Source organism: Coregonus clupeaformis, chromosome 33, assembly GCF_020615455.1.
Source record: "Coregonus clupeaformis isolate EN_2021a chromosome 33, ASM2061545v1, whole genome shotgun sequence".
Lineage (NCBI taxonomy): Eukaryota > Metazoa > Chordata > Actinopteri > Salmoniformes > Salmonidae > Coregonus > Coregonus clupeaformis.
The window spans coordinates 5,572,983-5,596,326 of NC_059224.1; the positions used below are offsets into that span (position 1 = coordinate 5,572,983).

General features: G+C 44.3%; 2 protein-coding genes across 3 annotated transcripts in view; both read left to right on the forward strand.

The window, feature by feature from the left end:
• The first annotated feature begins 198 nt into the window (after window positions 1-198).
• LOC121548548 (cytosolic 5'-nucleotidase 1A-like) overlaps window positions 199-23,344 on the forward strand; it is a 27,805-nt gene continuing 4,659 nt past the window's right edge. Inside the window, exons 1-3 of one of the 2 annotated variants that reach the window (XM_041860018.1) lie at window positions 199-300; window positions 22,056-22,147; window positions 22,277-22,444. In XM_041860018.1, the coding sequence (XP_041715952.1) occupies window positions 22,058-22,147; window positions 22,277-22,444 (258 nt within the window). In that variant the 5' untranslated portion in view covers window positions 199-300; window positions 22,056-22,057. Of the gene's footprint in view, window positions 301-11,087; window positions 13,479-22,050; window positions 22,148-22,276; window positions 22,445-23,344 lie in introns of those variants that run through there. The other variant, XM_041860016.2, reaches the window with a different exon arrangement.
• On the forward strand, window positions 208-5,069 carry LOC121548550 (cytosolic 5'-nucleotidase 1A-like). Its single transcript, XM_045210130.1, has 6 exons — window positions 208-413; window positions 540-707; window positions 1,297-1,426; window positions 1,732-1,854; window positions 2,776-2,963; window positions 3,287-5,069. Exons 1-6 carry the CDS (start codon window positions 303-305, stop codon window positions 3,662-3,664), a joined length of 1,098 nt encoding a protein of 365 aa, XP_045066065.1. The 5' UTR covers window positions 208-302; the 3' UTR covers window positions 3,665-5,069.

Consider the following 23,344-nt stretch of genomic DNA (forward strand, 5'->3'; position numbering starts at 1 on the left):
CCCCAATGATTTATTACTGTGTAATTATTGGCAAAAACACCCAGATAAAATTCCATGTAACGATATGGTGGGCTGGCCTATATGCAAAAAGTAGCCAGGTAATGTGATTCAAACGAATGATTATTTAAGTTTTGGTGTTTTAATTTTTTTCCTGAATGAGCATCATGGGTAAAAAGACACGCCCGTCGAAACCTCTCAAACGTTTCCGCAAACTAGCCTGTGGCCGCTTGTTCTGATCATCTACATTCGGAATCACTGTTACGGAACTGTCAGACCTAGAACTTTTCGATTCCAGGCCAAATATGAGTGAAATCAAACCTACCGATCCAGCAACAACTAACGCTGGAGAGGAAAAGGACTGGGCAGCAGCAAAATCCGTTTTTGACAGTTTAAAAACAAAGAAACCTAGACCCGTAAGTGATACATACGCAGTTGTTGTTTGCCTTTGCAGATAAAAGTGTCTACACGGGTCTATAGTGTCCTATTTGCTAATCTCTAGTATCGTAATTTTTTCTTGACTATACTTGTTTTCCAAATAGCCAAAACCCCAATATGCCATTACTATCGCCGTCTCTTCTCGCACCCTGTTCAACATGGTTGCGGAGCGGAAGATCTCCGAGGAAGAGGGAGTCGAGAAGTATGTGACCTATCAACAGGAGCACGAGAATGAGCCGCTCATGCCAGGTGTGGCGTTTCCTCTCGTGAAGGTAGATTAGAGGGATTGAATTAACGTTAACTAAGGAAATGGCCTATCTGCATGTCTGTGCGTGGGAGAGTCAGAGGGTTGCCTTACGGATTCCTTAGTGGAGGTGAAGGGGAAACCTCACTCACTGTATTGCCAATGCCTTTAAGCCTAGATGCAATTTGTGTAATCCATCCAGAATAGTGTTTTGCTCAGAATTACACAATAGCCAATGTTATTTTCAACTGTTATGCACCATCTATACATGAATGCATGAATGACACTGTGGCTGAATGACACTGTTACTCTGGTTCTTCCCATATACAAGCTCCTCTATAATGGTATGCAAGCACAGGATTAGGCCATGTTGTAATCTAAAGCAGAATGACAAATGTTTAAATCAAGGGAAGACCCCTTAAAATAATCTGTGTGGGTGTGTTCCTGCATTTGTGAGTGCGTGTGTGTGCACATATTCATATGTTGCAACTTGGAACAGAATATTCGGAAGCAACACCCTAGAAGTAGTTGGTGTAGTCAGCCAGGTTCTGTCATTGTTTCTTAATCCCTGTGTCAATTATGTCCTAAAAAAACACACTCTCACACACACACTACAGGCTCTGATGACAGTGAACTCCAGACTGAGGCAGCTCTACCCCGACAGTGAGGAGCTGTTTGATATCGTCCTGATGACTAATAACCACGCCCAGGTCGGGGTGCGCCTCATCAACAGCATCAACCACTACGGTCCGTAAAACACGCCTACAACACGCCTACAACACGCATAATGCTCTGTAACGCATACTGCTATGTTACAGCCACGCCTACAATATTATAATATAATTATTTTGCAATGTATGTTCATTCATGTTTCATTAAATGATTGGCCATCCAATTTTAAGCTGTTCTTTTGACCAAATATGTTGTTTTTAATGTTTATATGCCTGTTGTTCATGATATGTAGTGGCAATCTGTGGCTACCAGCCTGATGACTATACCATCACATTTCTATGAGTTTCTGATAAAAAACAATGGTTCCCTCTACCTAACAGATTTAACCATTGAGCGATTCTGTATGACGGGAGGGCAAAGCCCCATTGGCTATCTAAAGGCCTACATGACCAACTTGTACCTCTCCAAGGATGGAGAAAAAGTCACAGAGGCCATTGAGGAGGGTAGGTGGTGATGCTACTGGTTTAGGATGGACTGGTTTAGGTTAGCATGGATGCTAAGTCCAAAACCGTAGATTACATTGTGGTAACACTTTATAGTGTAGCCTACATATATAATGCATGGATGATGCTGTTATAATGGGTTGTGACTAGATGGTATACAGCCAAGGACGAGTTTACAATTTAACTACCATGAGAGTTGAGAGAGGATGAGGATTTCACTGTTGGTTTTACACACAACATAATTGTACAGTTTCAGTTAATAAAACTGACGATTGTTTATTTTTTATGAAAGTATTGATGATGAGTGTACTGTTGCTTGTATGCGTGTGCTTCCTGTAACTGTCACCTCCTGATGTCATCCCCGTCACACTAGGTAGCTAGCTACAGTAGTTCCCGCAGTAGTTGCAGGATGAAGGACAATGTGTCCCGGTGTTGTTGCCGTTCATGTTCACCCCATTGGGTAGACTGTATCACGGTAACATCTAGACGTTTACCAATATGAGTTATTTTAGTAGGAGACTAAAATCCTATTAAAAAATATTTATAAATTGGTCACGTTATACTAGCTACCGCCGGCGACACCGTGAAAATACAGCTGCCGAGTAGGAAGCACCTCACGTCGGCAAGCACAACACCGGCGTGCCTTGTCGTCGTGATTAGCTAATTGGCATGTCAAGGTGACATCCATATGAACACTAGCTGTCATCACAGATGAATGGAGAAACCAGTTAGTTAAAAGTATATTTACTGTCCTCGCCTAGGGACTCATAGCTAGCTAACTAACCTAACTCTCTAGCGAGAGAATGGCGATTTTTGCGTCACTTCCGTCCGTAGCTCTATACCATCTAGCCATAACTGTTGTAATGCGTTGTAAGACTTGTTATGAGCATGTATAAGCCCCTTGTAATGTCTTATAAACAGGCATTGCTGCAGCGACCATGTTTACATCTGGAGATGTGGAGAACCAGCTGTCTGACACACAGCTGAAAGTAGCTTTTGACGGGGACGCTGTCCTCTTCTCTGACGAGTCGGAGATCATCGTAAAACAACACGGCCTGGACACGTTCTTTGAGCACGAGAAGGAATTTGAGAACAAACCTCTTGCACAGGTGATCATGAGAGGACTCTGAAGCAGAGTATATGCCTCCATTTTATATTCGCTTTTGGCATGGTCGTTTGTGTCAGATTTCCTTTACTCCCTATAGAGGGGTTATAGATGTTCAACTAACTAGGAACAACCGTTTTAACTAACTATCCCAAATCCTAGACCTAACCCTTTCCTTATACCTACCAAGATGTTGCATAACTAAAGACCATCTATAATAGGGGACTATCCCAATAAAGTGGAACCCATTGATGTATTATTTGCTTTGATTTTGGACAAAAGTAAAAATAATACTATGCCAACCCTATGTCTCATTCATTCACTCAGGGTCCCTTGAAGTGTTTCCTGGAGGCGCTGGGGAAGCTCCAGAGAAAGTTCTACGCAAAGAACGAGCGTATGACCTGCCCCATTCGTACCTACCTGGTAACAGCCCGCAGCGCAGCCAGCTCAGGGGCCCGTGTCCTCAAGACCCTCAGGAGCTGGGGCCTGGAGATTGACGAGGCCCTGTTCCTAGCCGGGGCCCCCAAAGGGCCCCTCCTGCAGAAGATCCGGCCCCATATATTCTTTGACGACCAGATGTTCCACATCGAGGGAGCCAAGGAGATGGGGACCATCGCTGCACACGTGCCTTATGGGGTCGGTCAGAAGTATCACAAGGGGAAACTTATTGAGCAGCCCGCTAGAGATGCCAAAGACAAGAAGTAGTGAGCCTCCTAGCGGTGGGAAGGTAGCATAAGTTATGCAAATGCTTAGTTGCACACAACCCTGTCATCAGCTGTAGTAACTTCATTGTTTATCACCTTTTTTAGAGCAGGATTTTGTATTATTTCTCTCTATTTACACTTTATTACAAATGCCTTTATCAGAATATATTGTATTAACAGGAGAGAAAAACATATTGTTTAGGACTGTAGATGGAATACTCACATCAGGGACCAATGTCACCTAATGTTCTCTGTCATAAGGAGAGAAGGGATCACTTTCCTACAATCCTCATCATCATCACATTATTGTCTTTAATAGTATTTGGTAAAATATGTAGTTTTTTATGAAAATGTATGTCATAAAGTGTTTTCAAATTTTACACAGGAAAGTATATTTAGGAAAGTGTATTTTATATCTTTAGAGAAGCACATTTTGTCTCATGGCCAGATAAACATGTATGTTATATTCTCAACACTCCCGTATCTAGACTTCTCGCTTCTGCCCACGCATGTCATGGTTTTGTGTATTGCGGTTTAACATAGCTTTTAGGTACTTTGCATAGAGGATTGGTAAAGATTTGTGCACTCTAGTAAACGTATGAAAAGGAACACTTACAAGGTAGAATGCTTATTGATATGAAGTGCTGCAAATAAATCTGCATTTTGGTTTTAATGCACACCATACAAAACAGACTTTAACACACTATTATTTACACTTAAAGATGCAGTCTGGGATCTTAAGCACTTACAATTACAAATTCGTAACATATTGTACGAAATGGAATTCGTAACATATCATACGAATTGCAAACGTTAAATTTTTTATTTTTTGCAGGACATAACATATCATACAAAATGGATGACATAGTACACAATGGTGCAAATTTTTCTTGTGAGCACAACTTTCGAAATTACTGGCTGAAATGTACTAAACTAGGAGCAACACTTTAATATTCATTCATTATTTTTACTATCCATGCATTGTTCTAATCCATTCCATTTTCTTATTCCATTTAAAAACATGACTTTTTAAACGCAAGAAACCTCACCTTGCTCTTAGTAAAGCTATATTAGGCCATATTTATTATTGCTATATCAAAATCTCAAGCAAGCTAGTTCAACATATCTGTTCCACTAGTAACATTTTACGTATCAGGCGTTGTGTTCCAAATAGTTTACAGTTGAATATACATTATGTATAAGGGCAGTCTATATTGTATGTTGAACTTTTTTTTTTTTTTTTGTGATAACACATATTTTAGGAATTGTCCCCAAAAAAGTACCAACATTTCTATTTTTAAGAATATCCCAGTCTGTATTTTTTCAATTTTAATTTAACATAAAGGGTTTATCATATGCATATTGCAGTAAGTTTGCAGTGAGGTTAAATAAAGGTTTGAAATGGATGTGAATTGTTGATTCATGTTTTTATGTATTATCAACACATTTGTCACGTCTCCTCCCGTTGCTCCCCTCCGGCGCTCTGATTCTCACTGATCACCAGAATTTGGAGCACATACGGGCAGCGAAACGGATGAACTTTCGTCAAGCCAGGTGGGCCCAATTTCTCACTCGCTTTCAGTTTATTCTGTCCTACCGCCCAGGTTCCCAGAATGTGAAAGCCGACGCACTCTCCAGGATGCACCATACCGGAGCAAGGAAGGATCTGGGGGGTCCTATCCTGCCACCGTCTCTCATCGTGGCACCTGTCTTTGGGATGTGGATGAAGACATCCGCCTGGCGGCTCAGGAGGACCCAGCGCCTGCCAACGCCCCTCCGGGGCGCGTGTATGAGTGGGCGAGGTGTATGAGACCGGCAGGGTGAGTGGGCGAGGTTTCTACCCTGGGCAGAATATGCCCAGAACTCGCTCGTTCACTCCTCCACAGGGCTCACTCCCTTCCAGTGCGTCCTGGGGTACCAGCCGGCCCTGCCCCCTTGGACACCCAGCCAGACCGATGCGCCCGCTGTCGACGAGTGGTTCCGCAGGGCCGGACAGGTCTGGGACGCCGCCCATGTCCATCTCCAGAGGGCCATTCGTCGGCAGAAGGACCAAGCCGACCGCCATCACAGTGAGGCCCCCGTATTCCAGCCTGGTGATGGTGTCTGGCTGTCCACAAAAAACCTCCCTCTCCGCCTGCAAGAAACTGAGCCCCCGGTTTGTGGGGCCGTTTAAGGTCCTCCAGTGGATAAATGAGGTATCGTACCGGCTGCTCCTTCCCCCTCACTACCGTGTCTTACCCACTTTCCATTTGTCTCTCCTCAGGCCGGTGGTTCCTGGGTCCTCTGGCGGATACCGTCCCCCGGGGTACGCCCCCTCCGCCTCTGGACATTGACGGGAGTCCGGCGTATGCGGTGAGGGACCTGCTGGACTCCAGGTTCCGTGGGGGCGGCTCCATTACCTGGTGGACTGGGAGGGGTATGGTCCTGAGGAGAGGAGCTGGGTTCCGGCTAAGGGACGATCTGGACCCCAACCTAATTCGGGAGTTCCACCATTGCCGCCCTGACCGGCCCGCTCCTTGTCCTCGGGGGCGTCCTCAAGGCTGGCGATGTCCTGCGGCGGGAGCCGCGCGTCCGGGAGGGGGTACTGTCATGTCTCCTCCCGTTGCTCCCCTCCAGCGCTCTGATTTGCCAGTCTACTGAGCCACCGGTCTGAGCGCACCACCTCGGCAACACCAGAATGGAAACCCAACGCACCCTAATCACCTCCAGCGCACCTGCACCTCATCATCTCATCACCACCCCTATATTTACATTTTAGTCATTTAGCAGACACTCTTATCCAGAGCGACTTACAGTTAGTGAGTGCATTAATTTTTGCATACTGGCCCCCCGTGGGAATCGAACCCACAACCCTGGCGTTGCAAGCGCCATGCTCTACCAACTGAGCTACACGGGACCATATATATATATATATATATATAGCCCTGGACTGTTCAGTGTTGTGTTGTGTGTGATTGTTAGTGTCATGTCGTGTACTCGCTCTTTGTTGTTCTCTTGCTCAGTGTGAAGTAAACCTTTACATTGTTGATGTCTGCGTCTGTGTCCTGCCTCTTCGGTCCTCAGTACTCGTCACAACATTGATACAAACCTGATTGAGATGTTGTGGCAGGACCTGAAACTAGCAGTTCATGCTCGAAAACCCACAAATGTCGCTGAGTTAAAGCAGTTCTGCATGGAAGAGTGGGCCAAAATTCCTCCCCAGTGATGTGAGAGACTGAACAACAACTACAGGAAGCGTTTGGTTGCAGTCATAGCAGCAAAATGTGGCACAACCAGTTACTGAATGTAAGGGGGCAATTACTTTATCACTCAGGGACATCGGGTGATGTATAAATTTTTTATTAAAAATGAAATGAAATAAGTATCACATTTTTGTGTTATTTGTTCAGTCAGGCTCCTGTTTAACTCACCTACAACTTGCAGGCTTGATTTATGAGTGGGAGAGAACCAGACAAAAAAAGGGTTATTTCCTAGTGTGAATATTTAGCACTTCCTGGTGTCAATTCAGCTACAGGATGCATTCTCTAGAGTTGATCCTCAACACTGAAAGGTGTTGCTGCTTAATACTGAGGGTGTTGAAAAAACACTTCCATGATAAACTCTTTATTACATTATTTACAAAATGTGAGCCATTGTCGCTTGAGAGTTTTGACGGAATCCCTCACCTGGAAACAATTTCTCTCATTACTGCTTTAGCTACTGCAGATTATGATGCATGCCTGCATGGAAAGCACTATATCCATTTAGAAAACATGTAAACTTATCACCAGACAATATTTGTACCCTTGACAAGGGGAGAGTTCAATAAAGTCCATTTTGACTGAAAGGCATCTCAGGTGTGGGGTGAGCTCAAATAGGCATGGGTGCAGCTCTTCCAACATTATGGGCTGCACAAATAGAACATAGTTTACAAAAAATTTCAACAAATGTAGTAAACCCAAATGTGTGCCAAATCTATTAATATACATTACCAGTCAAAAGTTTGGACACCTTCTCATTCCAGGGTTTTTCTTTATTTTATCTTTTTACCTATTTTCTACATTGTATGAAATAACACATATGGAATCATGTAGTAACCCAAAAAGTGTTAAAGAAATCAAAATATATTTTATATTTTAGATTCTTCAAAGTAATAACCCTTTGCCTTGATGACAGCTTTGCACACTCTTGGCATTCTCTCAACCAGCTTCATGAGGAATGCTTTTCCAACAGTCTTGAAGGAGTTCCCACATATGCTGAGCACTTGTTGGCTGCTTTTCCTTCACTCTGCGGTCCAACTCATCCCAAACCATCTCAATTGGGTTGAGGTCGGGTGATTGTGGAGGCCAGGTCATCTGATGCAGCACTCCATCACTCTCCCTCTTGGTCAAATAGCTCTTTCACAGCCTGGAAGTATGTTTTGGGTCATTGTCCTGTTGAAAAACAAATGATAGTCCCACTAATCGCAAACCAGATGGGAGGGCGTATCGCTGCAGAATGCTGTGGTAGCAATGCTGGTTAAGTGTGCCTTGAATTCTAAATAAATCACGACAGTGTCACCAGCAAAGCAGCCCCACACCATCACTCCTCCTCCATGCTTCACGGTGGGAACCACACATGCGGAGATCATCCGTTCACCTACTCTGCGTCTCACGGCAGTTGGAACCAAAAATCTCCAATTTGGACTCTTCAGAAAAAAGGACAGATTTCCACCGGTCTAATGTCCATTGCTCGTTTCTTGGCCCAAGCAAGTCTCTTCTTATTTTGGTGTCCTTTAGTAGTGGTTTCATTGCAGCAATTTGACCATGAAGGCCTGATTCACGCAGTCTCCTCTGAACAGTTGATGTTAAGATGTGTCTGTTACTTGAATTTATTTGGGCTGCAATCTGAGGTGCAGTTAACTCTAATGATTTTATCCTCTGCATCAGAGGTAACTCTGGGTCTTCCTTTCCTGTGGCGGTCCTCATGAGAGCCAGTTTCATCATTGCGCTTGATGGTTTTTGCGACTGCACTTGAAGAAACAAAGTTCTTGAAATTTTCTGGATTGAGTGACCTTCATGTCTTAAAGTAATGATGGACTGTCGTTTCTCTTTGCTTATTTGAGCTGTTCTTGCCATAATATGGACTTGTCATTTACCAAATAGGGCTATCTTCTATATACCACCCTACCTTGTCACAACACAACTGATTGGCTCAAACGCATTAAGAAGGAAAGAAATTCCACAAATTAACTTTTAGCAAGGCACGCCTGTTAATTGAAAAGCATTCCAGGTGACTACCTCATGAAGCTGGTTGAGAGAATACCAAGAGTGTGCAAAGCTGTCATCAAGGCAAAGGGTGGCTACTTTGAAGAATCTGAAATACATTTTGATTTGTTGAACACTTTTTTGGTTACTACATGAATCCGTATGTGTTATTTCATAGTTTTGATGTCTTCACTATTATTCTACAATGTAGAAAATAGTAAAAATAAAGAAAAACCCTGGAATGAGTAGGTGTCTCCAAACTTTTGACTGGTACTGTATATATAAATCACCCCTTTTGACACATGGTCCAAACCATGTGACAATTTTGCAAGGTAGGGAAAAGCACTGGGAGGCGGGGTCACACGTGCATGTTCGCTGCCAACATTTATTTTCCACTGCATCAGCCCCCTGTTGTAGCAGAGAGACATCATTAAAGGAACGAGAGGTGAAAGGGTCAATGCATGCCAGCACAAGGAGAGGGGAGGTAGGGGAATCAGCAGCCGCTTTCGCTGCACAGTCTGCAGCAGCATTTCCTAGGGAAACAGGGTCAGTGTGTTTAGTGTGGGCTGCACACTTGCACATTGCAAGAGTGGAGCACAGGAGTACTGCCTCAAGCAGTTCTTTAACCATTTTATGGTGTGCGATTGGTTTATCATTTGAGGTGAGGAAACCACGATGTTGCCACAGGGTTCCAAAAACGTGACAGACATCAAAAGCGTACTGAGAGTCAGTGTACACTGTGAGGGACTTCCCCTTTCCCAACACACAGGCAAGTGTAAGAGCAAACGGCTCTGCTGGTGCAGAGTAGTGGGAGGGCAGTCTAGCTGCCTCCTCAATATTGTGGGGTGTACACACAGCATAAGATGCAACTGGATCACCTGAAGAAGAAGCAACAAAATAGATTAAATCACTTTTAGGAATTGGCACATCTTGGAGATCAGGGCGTGGTTTACACAAGAGGTCAACCACCTCACTGCAGTCATGTGCATCACCGTCAGACTATGTGGGGAGTAAGGTTGCAAGGTTTAAGACAGTGCAGCGTTTCAGAGTAACATGAGACATTGTAAGTAACACATTGTGCCAATGTAACAGTCTTGCGGGGGTGAGATGTGCTGTCCTTGCCTGTGAGAGAAGGGAGAAGACAGAATGAGGCACATGAACAGAGTATTCTCCTCCATTGTTCCCCTCTTCCTCCTCCACCCTGTCTTCCTTCGTGGCCCCTTCCTCCTCTTGCTCTTCCAGCCCCCCTTCCCCTTCCTCTGTCTCCTGAGTTCCCTCTGTTCCCTCCCTCATAAAACATCAGCTGGGCACTTGCCAGTTTCTTCTGTTGTCTCTCCCTTCCTGCAGCTTGTGTACAGCATGTGGCCAGACTGTAGTCAGGGGATGAGATTATGGTGGAAAACTGGGTCCACCATTGTGCCCCACTATGAGAGGGAGGGGGAAGCTCCTTCACGATGTCCATCATTTCCCCCATTTCCCAATTCCGCTGGACTAGGATTCTTGGAGGGGCGTTGTCGTCACAGCCCGCCACTGGATTGGGTATTGACATCAGAGGAAACAGCGCGGCAGAGGGTGGTGTTGAAACAGGAGGGGGAGGGGGTGGTAAGTCTGGATAAAGTCCACAGGTCATTTCGGTGACCAGTCGTTTGGGAGGCTTAGGGTTTCGGCGGGGGCAATCCTGAGGTGTTGGTATTTTACTCTGGAACTCAGTGTGTGGTGGTCAGAGAAGCTGGTATTCTACTCTGGAACTCAGTGTGTGTGGTGTTCAGAGGAGCTGGTATTCTACTCTGGAACTCAGTGTGTGTGGTGGTCAGAGGAGCTGCTATTCTACTCTGGAACTCAGTGTGTGTGGTGGTCAGAGGAGCTGGTATTCTACTCTGGAACTCAGTGTGTCTGGTGGTCAGAGGAGCTGGTATTCTACTCTGGAACTCAGTGTGTGTGGTGGTGAGAGGAGCTGGTATTCTACTCTGGAACTCAGTGTGTGTGGTGGTCAGAGGAGCTGGTATTCTACTATGGAACTCAGTGTGTGTGGTGGTCAGAGGAGCTGGTATTCTACTCTGGAACTCAGTGTGTGTGGTGGTCAGAGGAGCTGGTATTCTACTCTGGAACTCAGTGTGTGTGGTGGTCAGAGGAGCTGGTATTCTACTCTGGAACTCAGTGTGTGTGGTGGTCAGAGGAGCTGGTATTCTACTCTGGAACTCAGTGTGTGTGGTGGTCAGAGGAGCTGGTATTCTACTCTGGAACTCAGTGTGTGTGGTGGTCAGAGGAGCTGGTATTCCACTCTGGTGGTCAGAGGAGCTGGTATTCCACTCTGGTGGTCAGAGGAGCTGGTATTCTACTCTTGTGGTCAGAGGAGTTGGTATTCCACTCTGGTGGTCAGAGGAGCTGGTATTCTACTCTGGTGGTCAGAGGAGCTGGTATTCTACTCTGGTGGTCAGAGGAGCTGGTATTCTACTCTGGTGGTCAGAGGAGCTGGTATTCTACTCTGGTGGTCAGAGGAGCTGGTATTCTACTCTGGTGGTCAGAGGAGCTGGTATTCTACTCTGGTGGTCAGAGGAGCTGGTATTCCACTCTGGTGGTTAGAGGAGCTGGTATTCTACTCTGGTGGTCAGAGGAGCTGGTATTCTACTCTGGTGGTCAGAGGAGCTGGTATTCTACTCTGGTGGTCAGAGGAGCTGGTATTCTACTCTGGTGGTCAGAGGCGTGTCTTTTTCTTCTTCGTCTTCCTCAGATTCTCCGCCGTCTGCCCCCACTGCCCCCACCTCTGCTGCTGGGGGTCCTGGGTGTGGAGGTGGTAGACGTTGTTGAGGTGGGGGAGCATAGGGTGGTCGATGATGTTGATACAGTTCATCTTTACGTCTGTGCCTACTTGCTTTGGCTTTCTTTTCTTCAGCTTTCATCATTACCTCTGCACTTTTCCTCTCTCTCTCTGTCCTTGTCTCTGCTTCAACTTCACACTTTCTAAAATTAGCCAATCATATATTATTTTTCTTGCCTTTCCCTACTCTCTCCAACTGTTCTCTGACTAATTTCAATTTAACGACACTGAGGGTGCCTTCTTCGGGAAAATCTCCATTCGTTAAGCGGTGCCATTGTGACACGTCCTCGGCAACACTCGGACCCCATTTGCTCACCATCACCTTCAACGGCCCTGTGTAGCATGTGGTGGCTGGAGGATGATCCCATCTTGAGTTCCTATCTCACTCTCACACACACACACACACAAAATAGAGGAGTGATCAGTTCCTACAACTTAAACCATGTAATTGCATGGCTGCTAAAATATTGCCTAATTTGGAGAACTAGTCCAAATTGGTATCGTAACTACACAAAAAGTAAACACAGTTTTGCTATGATACTTAGTTTCAACTGTATGAGAAACCGTTCTTCCTGTAAATTGGTTAATAAGTCTATCCCTAACCTGATGTTCTAGTCTAACGTGACGTCCTAATCAGTCCACCCGCATCACGCTATGTGGTAGAGCATGCTCTCTATCACTTAGCGCAAAGTGATTCCTCTTATTTCAATTCTCATTTTCTCTGCTGTCTTATTGGACTTCCGGCGACGATGTGGTGAGGAGCAGCAGCTGACTAAAGAGGCTGTGAAGCTCCATCTATATTTTAACTAATTATTCAACGCCAAGTTACACATTTTGTTAACTAATTGTCCAAGATATCGGTTACATGGAAAAACGACTTAGAAACACACAAAAGACACTTTTGATGAAAAACACTAACATGTCGTCTCTACCTGCAGCTAGCGAGGAAAATGGCGGAGAAGAACAGCCTGATGACCCAGTTCTAAAGGAGATTCGCAAAATGAACAAAAATCTCGAAGCGAAGATGTGCTGAAATAAAACGTACAGTGGGCGCACTGAAAACAGAAGTGGACAATCTCGACAACCAAGTTACAAACGCAGAAGAGAGGATAACAACCTTGGAGGACAAGAACACCAGCCTAAACGACACTGTTCGAAAAATTCGAAGAACAACTTCAATACCAGTAAAATTAAAGTCAGAGAAACACACTTCGGATCAGAGGGGTTCCGAAATCCACATAAATACAAAGGATTGTGTGAAAGACATTGTACGCAACCTATTTGATAACACACCGGAGGATGTTAACGACATGATCATCGAGAGAACACATCAGACACTGCGCCCAGGACCAGCCCCACTCAACCCCCGGCCTATCCTGGTAAGGTTCTTACAATACACCGACAGGGAGAAGGTCCGGCTCAGAGCAAAAGAGCTTAGGACTTTTCACTGGAAAGGGACAAAGGTGGGATTTTTCCCTGACTTTTCCAAGGAGGTTCAGGACAAGAGAAATGCGTTCATGGAGGTGAGGCATATGTGCATAAAATGGGGACTGAAATGCTTGTTGCGATATCCTGCCGTGTTCTGGGTTACTGAGAGAGGATCACTACGTCGTTTAACAGACCCAAAGAAGGCAAAGAAGTGTGTCGCGGACGTCAATGAGGCCGAACAAATTGAGTAGCGTGGTAGGCAATGGAAGATCCGCATGGTGTCGGTGGTTCGTCACGGATGGACTACCATTTTTCTCTAAGGTGATAGGAGAACTTCCTATGTTGTGAGTAACAGTCTCATTGAGTGTTTATGCTGCGAATGCTGCCTATAATGTTTCTTTCTGCTTTACAGTTGATATCATTATAGTACTAGATTAAGCAGGATAGTAGTCCAAGCATGTCGTTCTGTTTTATGGTTATAGTGGCGATTAACATATATATTATTTTAAGTTTTCACTCTTATAACAGCAATAATGGTTCAATATACGCCACAGCAGGCGTGTTCGTGCCATGCGTGATGGGCACAACCCAAAGTGTTAGTTAGCTTATTTTATTTCATCATTATTATGACCTATACCGGTCTCCCTTTTGTGTTTCTTCATTGCTTACATTCCTGCCTTTTGGAATTAGACAGTTCATGTATCAGTCTACATGAGAAAGGTAATCTCTTCTCTTTGCACGAACAATGATCAGCCTGTCTTTATGTTCGATGTTTTTGGTTGATCTCTGTCATTTCAAAATTTATATGGTCATGCCTATATTTGGCGTTGGTAAAACGTTCTTATTCTAGTTGGAGCATCAGCGCTCAGAAGCGCTTCACACAGATGAAGGCCTGGTTTTGGGGGGAGGGAGATTTTTATTTAGTATTTTCATTTTGTTGTATCTTGTGGGGTTGGGATATGTTTATGACATATTTGTTCTATGGGAAGTTTAGTGTTCTAGGTGGGGGGCACTACCAGTCATTCACTTTCTTTGATTCGCTAAGCGGTGGCTATCAGAAACGCATTGATTTAAAATATTCTAACACTCGTCACGTTTTGGTAATAATATATTTACAACCTTTCATATTATGACCAAGGTGATTAAAGTTACATTGTGGAATGTGAACAGATTAGGTTGATATTTAAAAAGACTAAAGGTATTGAATGATCTTAAACAAAAACACTCAGACGTGATTATGCTCCAAGAGACCCACCTGCTGGAAAAGGATGCTCCTAGGGTGGGAGACAGATGGGTGGGAGACAGATGGGTGGGCAGTGCTTACCGTAATACATTCAACCCCCAAAAAGAGGTGTCTCTATTCTATTTTCCAAAAGTATACATGTTCAAGTGGAAAAATAGTTAAAGAACAAAGAGGGACGAATCTTGATTTTACTTGTAAAGATTTCAGGACAAAATATAATAATGGGAAATATTTATGCTCCGAATGAGGAGGACCCAGACTTCTTCCTTCAACTTAACAAAATAATACTGGATTTCGGTGATTTTCCTCTGGTACTAGGGGGGGACGATAATCAGGTCCCTGATGCTTTTTTAGATAAATTCAAAACTGGTCTAACCAGGACCTCAAAAACTCAAGAAGCAATCAAAACACTGTGTAAAGATGCTGGTCTTTATGATAAACTCAGCAAAAAAGAAACGTCCTCACTGTCAACTGTTTTCAGCAAACTTAACATGTGTAAATATTTCTATGAACATAACAATATTCAACAACTGAGACATGAACTGAACAAGTTCCACAGACATGTGACTAACATAACTTTTCAGGGAAGTCAGGAACCAATATACACATCAGTTAGGAAAGCAGAGGCTAGCTTTTTCAAACAGAAATTTGCATCCTGTAGCACTAACTCCAAAAAGTTTTGGGACACTGTAAAGTCCATAGAGAATAAGAGCACCTCCTTCCAGCTACCCACTGTACTGAGGCTAGGAAACACTGTCACCACCGATAAATCTACGATAATCGAGAATTTCAATAAGCATTTTGCTACGGCTGGCCATGCTTTCCACCTGGCTACCCCTACCCTGGCCACCAGCTCTGCACCCTCCGCTGCAACTTGCCCATGCCCCCCCCCGCTTCTCCTTCACCCAAATTCAGATAGCTGATGTCCTGAAAGAGCTACTAAATCTGGACCCCTACAAATTAGCTGGGCTAGACAATCTGGACCCTTTCTTTCTAAAATTAACAGCCGAAATTGCAACCCCTATTACTAGCCTGTTCAACCTCTCTTTCGTATCGTCTGAGATCCCCAGAGATTGGAAAGCTGCCGCGGTCATCCCCCTCTTCAAAGGGGGTGACACTCTAGATCTAAACTGTTACAGACCTATATCCATCCTGCCATGCCTTTCGAAAGTATGTGAAAGCCTAGTTAACAAACAGATCACCGACCATTTCGAATCCCACCGTACTTTCTCCGCTATGCAATCTGGTTTCCGAGCTGGTCATGGGTGCACCTCAGCCACGCTCAAGGTCCTAAACGACATAATAACCGCAATTGATAAAAGACAGTACTGTGCAGCCGTCTTCATAGACCTGGCCAAGGCTTTTGACTCTGTCAATCACCGCATTCTTATTGTCAGACTAAATAGCCTTGGTTTCTCAAATGACTGCCTCGCCTGGTTCACCAACTACTTCTCAGATAGAGTTCAATGTGCCAAATCGGAGGGCCTGTTGTCTGTACCTCTGGCAGTCTCTATGGGGGTGCCACAGGGTTCAATTCTCGGGCCGACTCTATTCTCTGTGTATATCAATGATGTTGCTCTTGCTGCTGGTGACTCTCAGATCCACCTCTATGCAGACAACACCATTTTGTATACATCTGGCCCTTCATTGGACACTGTGTTAACAAACCTCCAAACGAGCTTCAATGCCATACAACACTCCTTCAGTAGCCTCCAACTGCTCTTAAATGCTAGTAAAACTAAATGCATGCTCTTCAATCGAACGCTGCTTACACCCGTCCGCCCGACTAGAATCACTATTCTCGGTCAAAATCAAAAGCAACAGTTCGTATCTGGTGTGGCCACCAACTACATTAAGTACTGCAGTGCATCTCCTCCTCATGGACTGCAACAGATTTGCCAGTTCTACCTGTGAGATGTTACCTCACTCTTCCACCAAGGCACCTGCAAGTTCCCGGACATTTCTGGGGGGAATGGCCCTAGCCCTCACCCTCCAATCCAACAGGTCCCAGACTTGCTCAATGGGATTGAGATCCGGGCCATAGCAGAACACTGACATTCCTGTCTTGAAGGAAATCACGCACAGAACGAGCAGTATGGCTGGTGGCATTGTCATGCTGGAGGGTCATGTCAGGATGAGCCTGCAGGAAGGGTACCACATGAGGGAGGATGATGTCTTCCCTGTAACGCACAGCGTTGAGATTGCCTGCAATGACAACAAGCTCAGTCCAATGATGCTGTGACACACCGCCCCAGAACATGACAGACCCTCCACCTCCAAATCGATCCCACTCCAGAGTACAGGCCTCGGTGTAACGCTCATTCCTTCGACGATAAACGCGAATCCAACCATCACCCCTGGTGAGACAAAACCATGACTTGTTAGTGAAGAGCACTTTTTGCCAGTCCTGTCTGCTCCAGTGATGGTGGGTTTTTGCCCATAGGCGACGTTGTTGCCGGTGATGTCTGGTGAGGACCTGCCTTACAACAGGCCTACAAGCCCTCAGGTGAGCCTCTCTCAGCCTATTGCGAACAGTCTGAGCACTAATGGAGGGATTGTCCATTCCTGGTGTAACAGTTGTTGTTGCCATCTTGTACCTGTCCCGCAGGTGTGATGTTCGGATGTACCGATCCTGTGCAGGTGTTGCTACACGTGGTCTGCCACTGCGAGGGCGAACAGCTGTCCGTCCTGTCTCCCTGTAGCGCTGTCTTAGGCGTCTCACAGTACGGACATTGCAATTTATTGCCCTGGCCACATCTGCAGTTCTCATGCCACCTTGCAGCATGCCTAAGGCACATTCATACAGATGAGCGGGGACCCTGGGCATATTTATTTTGGTGTTTTACAGAGTCAGTAGAAAGGCCTCTTTAGTGTCCTAAGTTTTCATAACTTTAATTGCCTACCGTCTGTAAACTGTTAATGTCTTAACGACCGTTCCACAGGTGCATGTTAATTAATTGTTTATGGTTCATTGAACAAGCATGATAAACAGTGTTTAAACCCTTTACAATTAATATCTGTGAAGTTATTTGGATTTTTACGAATTATCTTTGAAAGACAGGGTCCTGAAAAAGGGACGTTTCTTTTTTTGCTGAGTTTATATGGAGATTGATCAATCCAACCACTCGTGATTACACATTATTTTTGAAAAGGCACATGTTTATTCACGCATCGACTACTTCCAGATCTCACACTCTCTCATAGATAAAGTGGGTGCTTGCAGTGTGATAGCTGTGTCAGATCATGCACCCATTGATCTGGCTGTTGGAATAGGAGCAGAAAGAGACGCATGTAAATGTTGGAGAATGAACACCAGCCTCTTACAGGACAAGGTGTTTTGTGAATTCCTTAAAACACACATTACGATATTCTTTGAAACAAACAACAATAGTGTGAAACAGGTATACGTCTGGGAAGCTTTTAAAGCTTATATTCGCGGAGTAATGATACAACGTTCAGCTACTATTAAGAAAATGGATGAACTTGAAACAGAGCTCAAAAGGCTGAAGAGGGAATATTGGTCCAATCCTAACAACATTTCTCTGGTAAATCTGACGAAAACCAAATGCGTGCTGAGTACTTTATTATTATTATTCGACCGCCCTATTACTTTGGAGGAATTGACCGAAACTATAAGACAAGCACCCAGTGGCAAAGCTCCAGGGTTGGATGAGATACCCAGTGATTTCTATAAAAGGTTTGCAGAGCAGCTTAGTCCAGAAATATTGAAAACATTGAACACATCGATTGACACAGGTGAGCTCCCACCTTCTATGAGTGATGAAGTAATCACCCTAATCCTCAAAAAGGGAAAGGATACTATGAGTGTGGGAGCTACTGTCCAATTTCTTTGATAAATTGTGATGGAAAATTGTTTACAAAACGTCTGGCTATGAGTGTGAATCATATCATTAAGAAAATCATAAATCCAGACCAGGTGGGATTTGTGAAAGGCAGAACCATCTGATCATCTTAGAAGCCTTTTGCGTGTCATCTGGAAGGCACAATATTTGGATACTTCAGTGGTAGCCTTATCCCTAGATGCAGAGAAAGCCTTTGATAGGGTGGGCTGGGACTAACTGCATTATACTATAAATACATTTGGATTTGGACAGGGCTTTCAGAATATTATTAAACTTATGTACAACGACCCCAAATCCATAGTAGTCACTAACGGACTACGATCATCTCCATTTTCAGCAGGACGAGGCACGAGACAAGGTGACTGTCTCTCTCCTCTCCTATTTATTATATTTACATTTTACATTTTACATTTTAGTCATTTAGCAGACGCTCTTATCCAGAGCGACTTACAGGAGCAATTAGGGTTAAGTGCCTTGCTCAAGGGCACATTTACGTCATTTAGCAGACGCTCTAGTCCAGAGCGACTCACAAATTGATGCATTCACCCTATAGCCAGTGGGATAACCACTTTACAATTTTTTTGTGTGGGGGGTGTAGAAGGATTACTTTATCCTATCCCAGGTATTCCTTAAAGAGGTGGGGTTTCAAATGTCTCCGGAAGGTGGTGAGTGACTCCGCTGTCCTGGCGTCGTGAGGGAGCTTGTTCCACCATTGGGGTGCCAGAGCAGCGAACAGTTTTGACTGGGCTGAGCGGGAACTATGCTTCCGCAGAGGAAGGGAGCCAGCAGGCCAGAGGTGGATGAACGCAATGCCCTCGTTTGGGTGTAGGGACTGATCAGAGCCCGAAGGTACAGAGGTGCCGTTCCCCTCGCTGCTCCAAAGGCAAGCACCATGGTCTTGTAACGGATGCGAGCTTCAACTGGAAGCCAGTGGAGTGTGCGGAGGAGGGGGTGACGTGAGAGAACTTGGGAAGGTTGAACACCAGACGGGCTGCGGCATTCTGGATGAGTTGTAGGGGTTTAATGGCACATGCAGGGAGGCCAGCCAACAGCGAGTTGCAGTAATCCAGACGGGAGATGACAAGTGCCTGGATTAGGACCTGTGCCGCTTCCTGTGTAAGGCAGGGTCGTACTCTCCGAATGTTGTAGAGCATGATATCATTAGAACCATTAGCCAAAGCCATAAGGCTGCATCAGTCAATCAAAGGGGTTAATATGGGAGGTAGGGAAAATAAACTACTGCTTTATGCAGACGACATATTACTATGAATGTCAGACCTCCAACTCTCCATATCACTTTTACTGGACCTAGTAAATGCATTTTCAGAGATATCGGGCTATAAAGTAAACTGGACCATATCTGAAGTAATGTCCCTATCAAAACATTGTCTGAGAATTGACTTCCTCAGCTGGAGGTTTCAATGGGTCCCTAAAAACTTGAGGTACCTGGGGATCGCTTTAAATCCTGGTCTAGAGAACATGATTTCTGAAAACTTTGACCCACTATTGAACAAAATTCAACTCCAGTTTAAGAGCTGGGATATGCTACAAATCTCATTATGGGGTAGGATACAGGTTATAAAGATGGTCATAGCTCCTAAACTGAATTACGTCATCAGCATTTTACCCCTATCCATACCTGTGTATACTTTTAAATCCATAGGCAAAATGATTTCTGAGTTTATTTGGGCCGGTATAAGGGGCAGACTGAGAAGGTAGGATTTAAGCTCCCTAACAGCCTTTGTAGCTGCCCAAATAGGCTCTCTCTTTATTGAGAACTCAACTAGGCCAATTTGGTTGGACATGGAAGAGGAACTTAAGGCCCCATTCGGAGCATCAGATTATTTGAGTCAACAAAAGGTGGGACTGCAGAATCCAATTGCTCTAACCACAGCCAAAATAGTCATATTGAAACACTGGAGAGAGAAGGACCCTCCCTCATACAACGAATGGGATATAGCCTTGGCAGAAACAGCTTCATATGAAAGATGGATTTATTAAATGAATGGTAAACTCGATAACTTTTTTGACATCTGGGGACATTTCTCTCAGAGATAGAAAGAGAAAACAATATAATGATCTGATAGACTACAGACATACATAGATGACTGGTAGGGGTAGGGTCTTTAAGGCCTGACAGACTACAGACATACATAGATGACTGGTAGGGTCTTTAAGGCCTGACAGACTACAGTCATATATAGAAGACTGGTAGGGGTAGGGTCTTTAAGGCCTGACAGACTACAGACATACATAGATGACTGGTAGGGGTAGGGTCTTTAAGGCCTGATAGACTACAGACATACATAGATGACTGGTAGGTTCTTTAAGGCCTGATAGACTACAAACATACATAGATGTCTGGTAGGAGTAGGGTCTTTAAGGCCTGACGGACTACAGACATACATAGATGACTGGTAGGGGTAGGGTCTTTAAGGCCTGATAGACTACAGACATACATAGATGACTGGTAGGGGTAGGGTCTTTAAGGCCTGCTAGACTACAGACATACATAGATGACTGGTAGGGATAGGGTCTTTAAGGCCTGATAGACTACAGACATACATAGATGACTGGTAGGTTCTTTAAGGCCTGATAGACTACAGACATACATAGATGACTGGTAGGGGTAGGATCTTTAAGGCCTGATTAGACTACAGACATACATAGATGACTGGTAGGGGTAGGGTCTTTAAGGCCTGATAGACTACAGACATACATAGATGACTGGTAGGGGTAGGGTCTTTAAGGCCTGATAGACTACAGACATACATAGATGACTGGTAGGGATAGGGTCTTTAAGGCCTGATAGACTACAGACATACATAGATGACTGGTAGGTTCTTTAAGGCCTGATAGACTACAGACATACATAGATGACTGGTAGGAGTAGGGTCTTTAAGGCTTGATAGACTACAGACATACATAGATGACTGGTAGGGGTAGGGTCTTTAAGGCCTGATAGACTACAGACATACATAGATGACTGGTAGGTTCTTTAAGGCCTGATAGACTACAGACATACATAGATGACTGGTAGGGGTAGGGTCTTTAAGGCCTGACAGACTACAGACATACATAGATGACTGGTAGGGGTAGGGTCTTTAAGGCCTGACAGACTACAGACATACATAGATGACTGGTAGGGGTAGGTTCTTTAAGGCCTGATAGACTACAGACATACATAGATGACTGGTAGGAGTAGGGTCTTTAAGGCCTGATAGACTACATACATACATAGATGACTGGTAGGGGTAGGGTCTTTAAGGCCTGATAGACTACAGACATACATAGATGACTGGTAGGTTCTTTAAGGCCTGATAGACTACAGACATACATAGATGACTGGTAGGGGTAGGGTGTTTTGTTTTGTTTATTTAGTTTTTCCTTTTGTTGTAATGGTTGTTATGGGGGGGGGTTTGCGGGTGAAAAATGAAAAGTTTGTTTCCTTTTCTATCTTAACTGTGCGGTGCGTTCGTGGGTGTTCACGCCCCTTTACTTTTTCCGCATTTTGCTGTGTTTTGTTCCTTGTTCTAGAATGGATTAGGTAGTTTTTTTCCCCTTGTCGGTCTGCACTCATTGTGGACACACACAATGCAAATGTCCAATTACAGTAGTCAAAGCAACCTTTGGGCTATCCCATGAGTGTTTGTGAGTTATATGACGTATCAGATCTGATGTAAGACAATGCTTAACAACAGGGATAGACTCGCCCATCCAAACATTTCCATAAACTTGCCTGTCATCGCTTGGTCTGTCCATTTGAATCACTTTTACGGAACTGTCAGATCTAGAACTTTTCGATTCCAGGCCAAATATGAGTGAAATCAAACCTACCGATCCAGCAACAACTAACGCTGGAGAGGAAAAGGACTGGGCAGCAGAAAAAGCAAAGAAACCTAGACCCGTAAGTAATACATTTTTACATTTGCAGCTGTTGTTTGCCTTTTGCCAATAAAATCATTGTCTTTACACGTACAATATTGGTAATTTGTTTCAATAAAACCTTTGCTTCATAATCTTGTTTTCCAAATAGCCCAAACCACAAAATGCAGTTACAATCGCCGTCTCCTCTCGCACCTTGTTCAACATGGTTGCGGAGCAGAATATCTATGAGGAAGAGGGAGTCGAGAAGTATGTTACCTATCAACAGGAGCACAAGAATGAGCCGCTCATGCCAGGTGTGGCGTTTCCCCTTGTGAAGGTAAATTAGAGGGATTAAATTAACTAAAGATATGGCGAACCTGAATGTCTGTGTGTGTAGAGTCAGTAGGTGTGGTTGCGCTACGACTTCATACAGATTACGTATTGTAAGTGAAGGGGAAACCTCACTCACTCTGTATTGCCAATGACATTTGTTTAATGCATCCAGAATAGTGTTTTGCTCAGAATTACAACAGCCAATGTGGTTTCCTACTGTTATTCACCATCCATACATGAATGCATGAATTACACTTTGGCAGGTTATTCTTGTTCTTCCCCTATTCAAGCTGCTCTACACTCTTAGAAGTAAAGGTGCCTGGAAGAACCTTTTGGGTTGACACACCTGCAGAGGGTTTCCTTGAGGAACCCCTCTGAAAAGGTTATGTTAGAAATTGCGTAATTCAAATCTGGTATTGGAATAAGAGAAAACATAATCAAGAGATATTCAATCCAAGCTAAATTTATTATATGCAAAATGTATGTATGATAAGTATGATGGTTCGTATACGGGCTCACTGAAATACCACGCAGGGCAGACAGAGAACTGATCCATTGTTACAGGCTGTTCTTTTAAATACCCTGACATTGATAGTTCCCGCTCCTTGCTGGGCCTATCAGGGTAGAGGTTGGGCGTGGTTTAGACTTGCCCAACCTATCGCTGGCGCTCAGGCTGGTCCCAGTCCCTTGGCGCTCCACTGTTGCACACTGTTGCCATAAGTTGTTATCATAACAACCTGTAGAGTCAGCACCCATAGACACCGTTCCACTGTACTCTATGTACCTACGTTCAAGGACGGTTCACAGATCACAAAGAAGCAGTGTAGTCTAGTATTTTGAGACACAAGTTCTTATCTCATCCTACCCCCTAACGTTCCTCACATGAATCACAGCTTGTTATGTG

What these genes read in the sequence shown, in the direction of transcription:
- LOC121548550 (XM_045210130.1), top strand. Translation starts at nt 303, where the DNA reads ATGAGTGAAATCAAACCTACCGATCCAGCAACAACTAACGCTGGAGAG. An exon ending in AAACAAAGAAACCTAGACCC is followed by an intron (nt 414 to 539) that starts GTAAGTGATACA and finishes TTTTCCAAATAG; the next exon opens with CCAAAACCCCAATATGCCAT. An exon ending in CACAGAGGCCATTGAGGAGG is followed by an intron (nt 1,855 to 2,775) that starts GTAGGTGGTGAT and finishes TCTTATAAACAG; the next exon opens with GCATTGCTGCAGCGACCATG.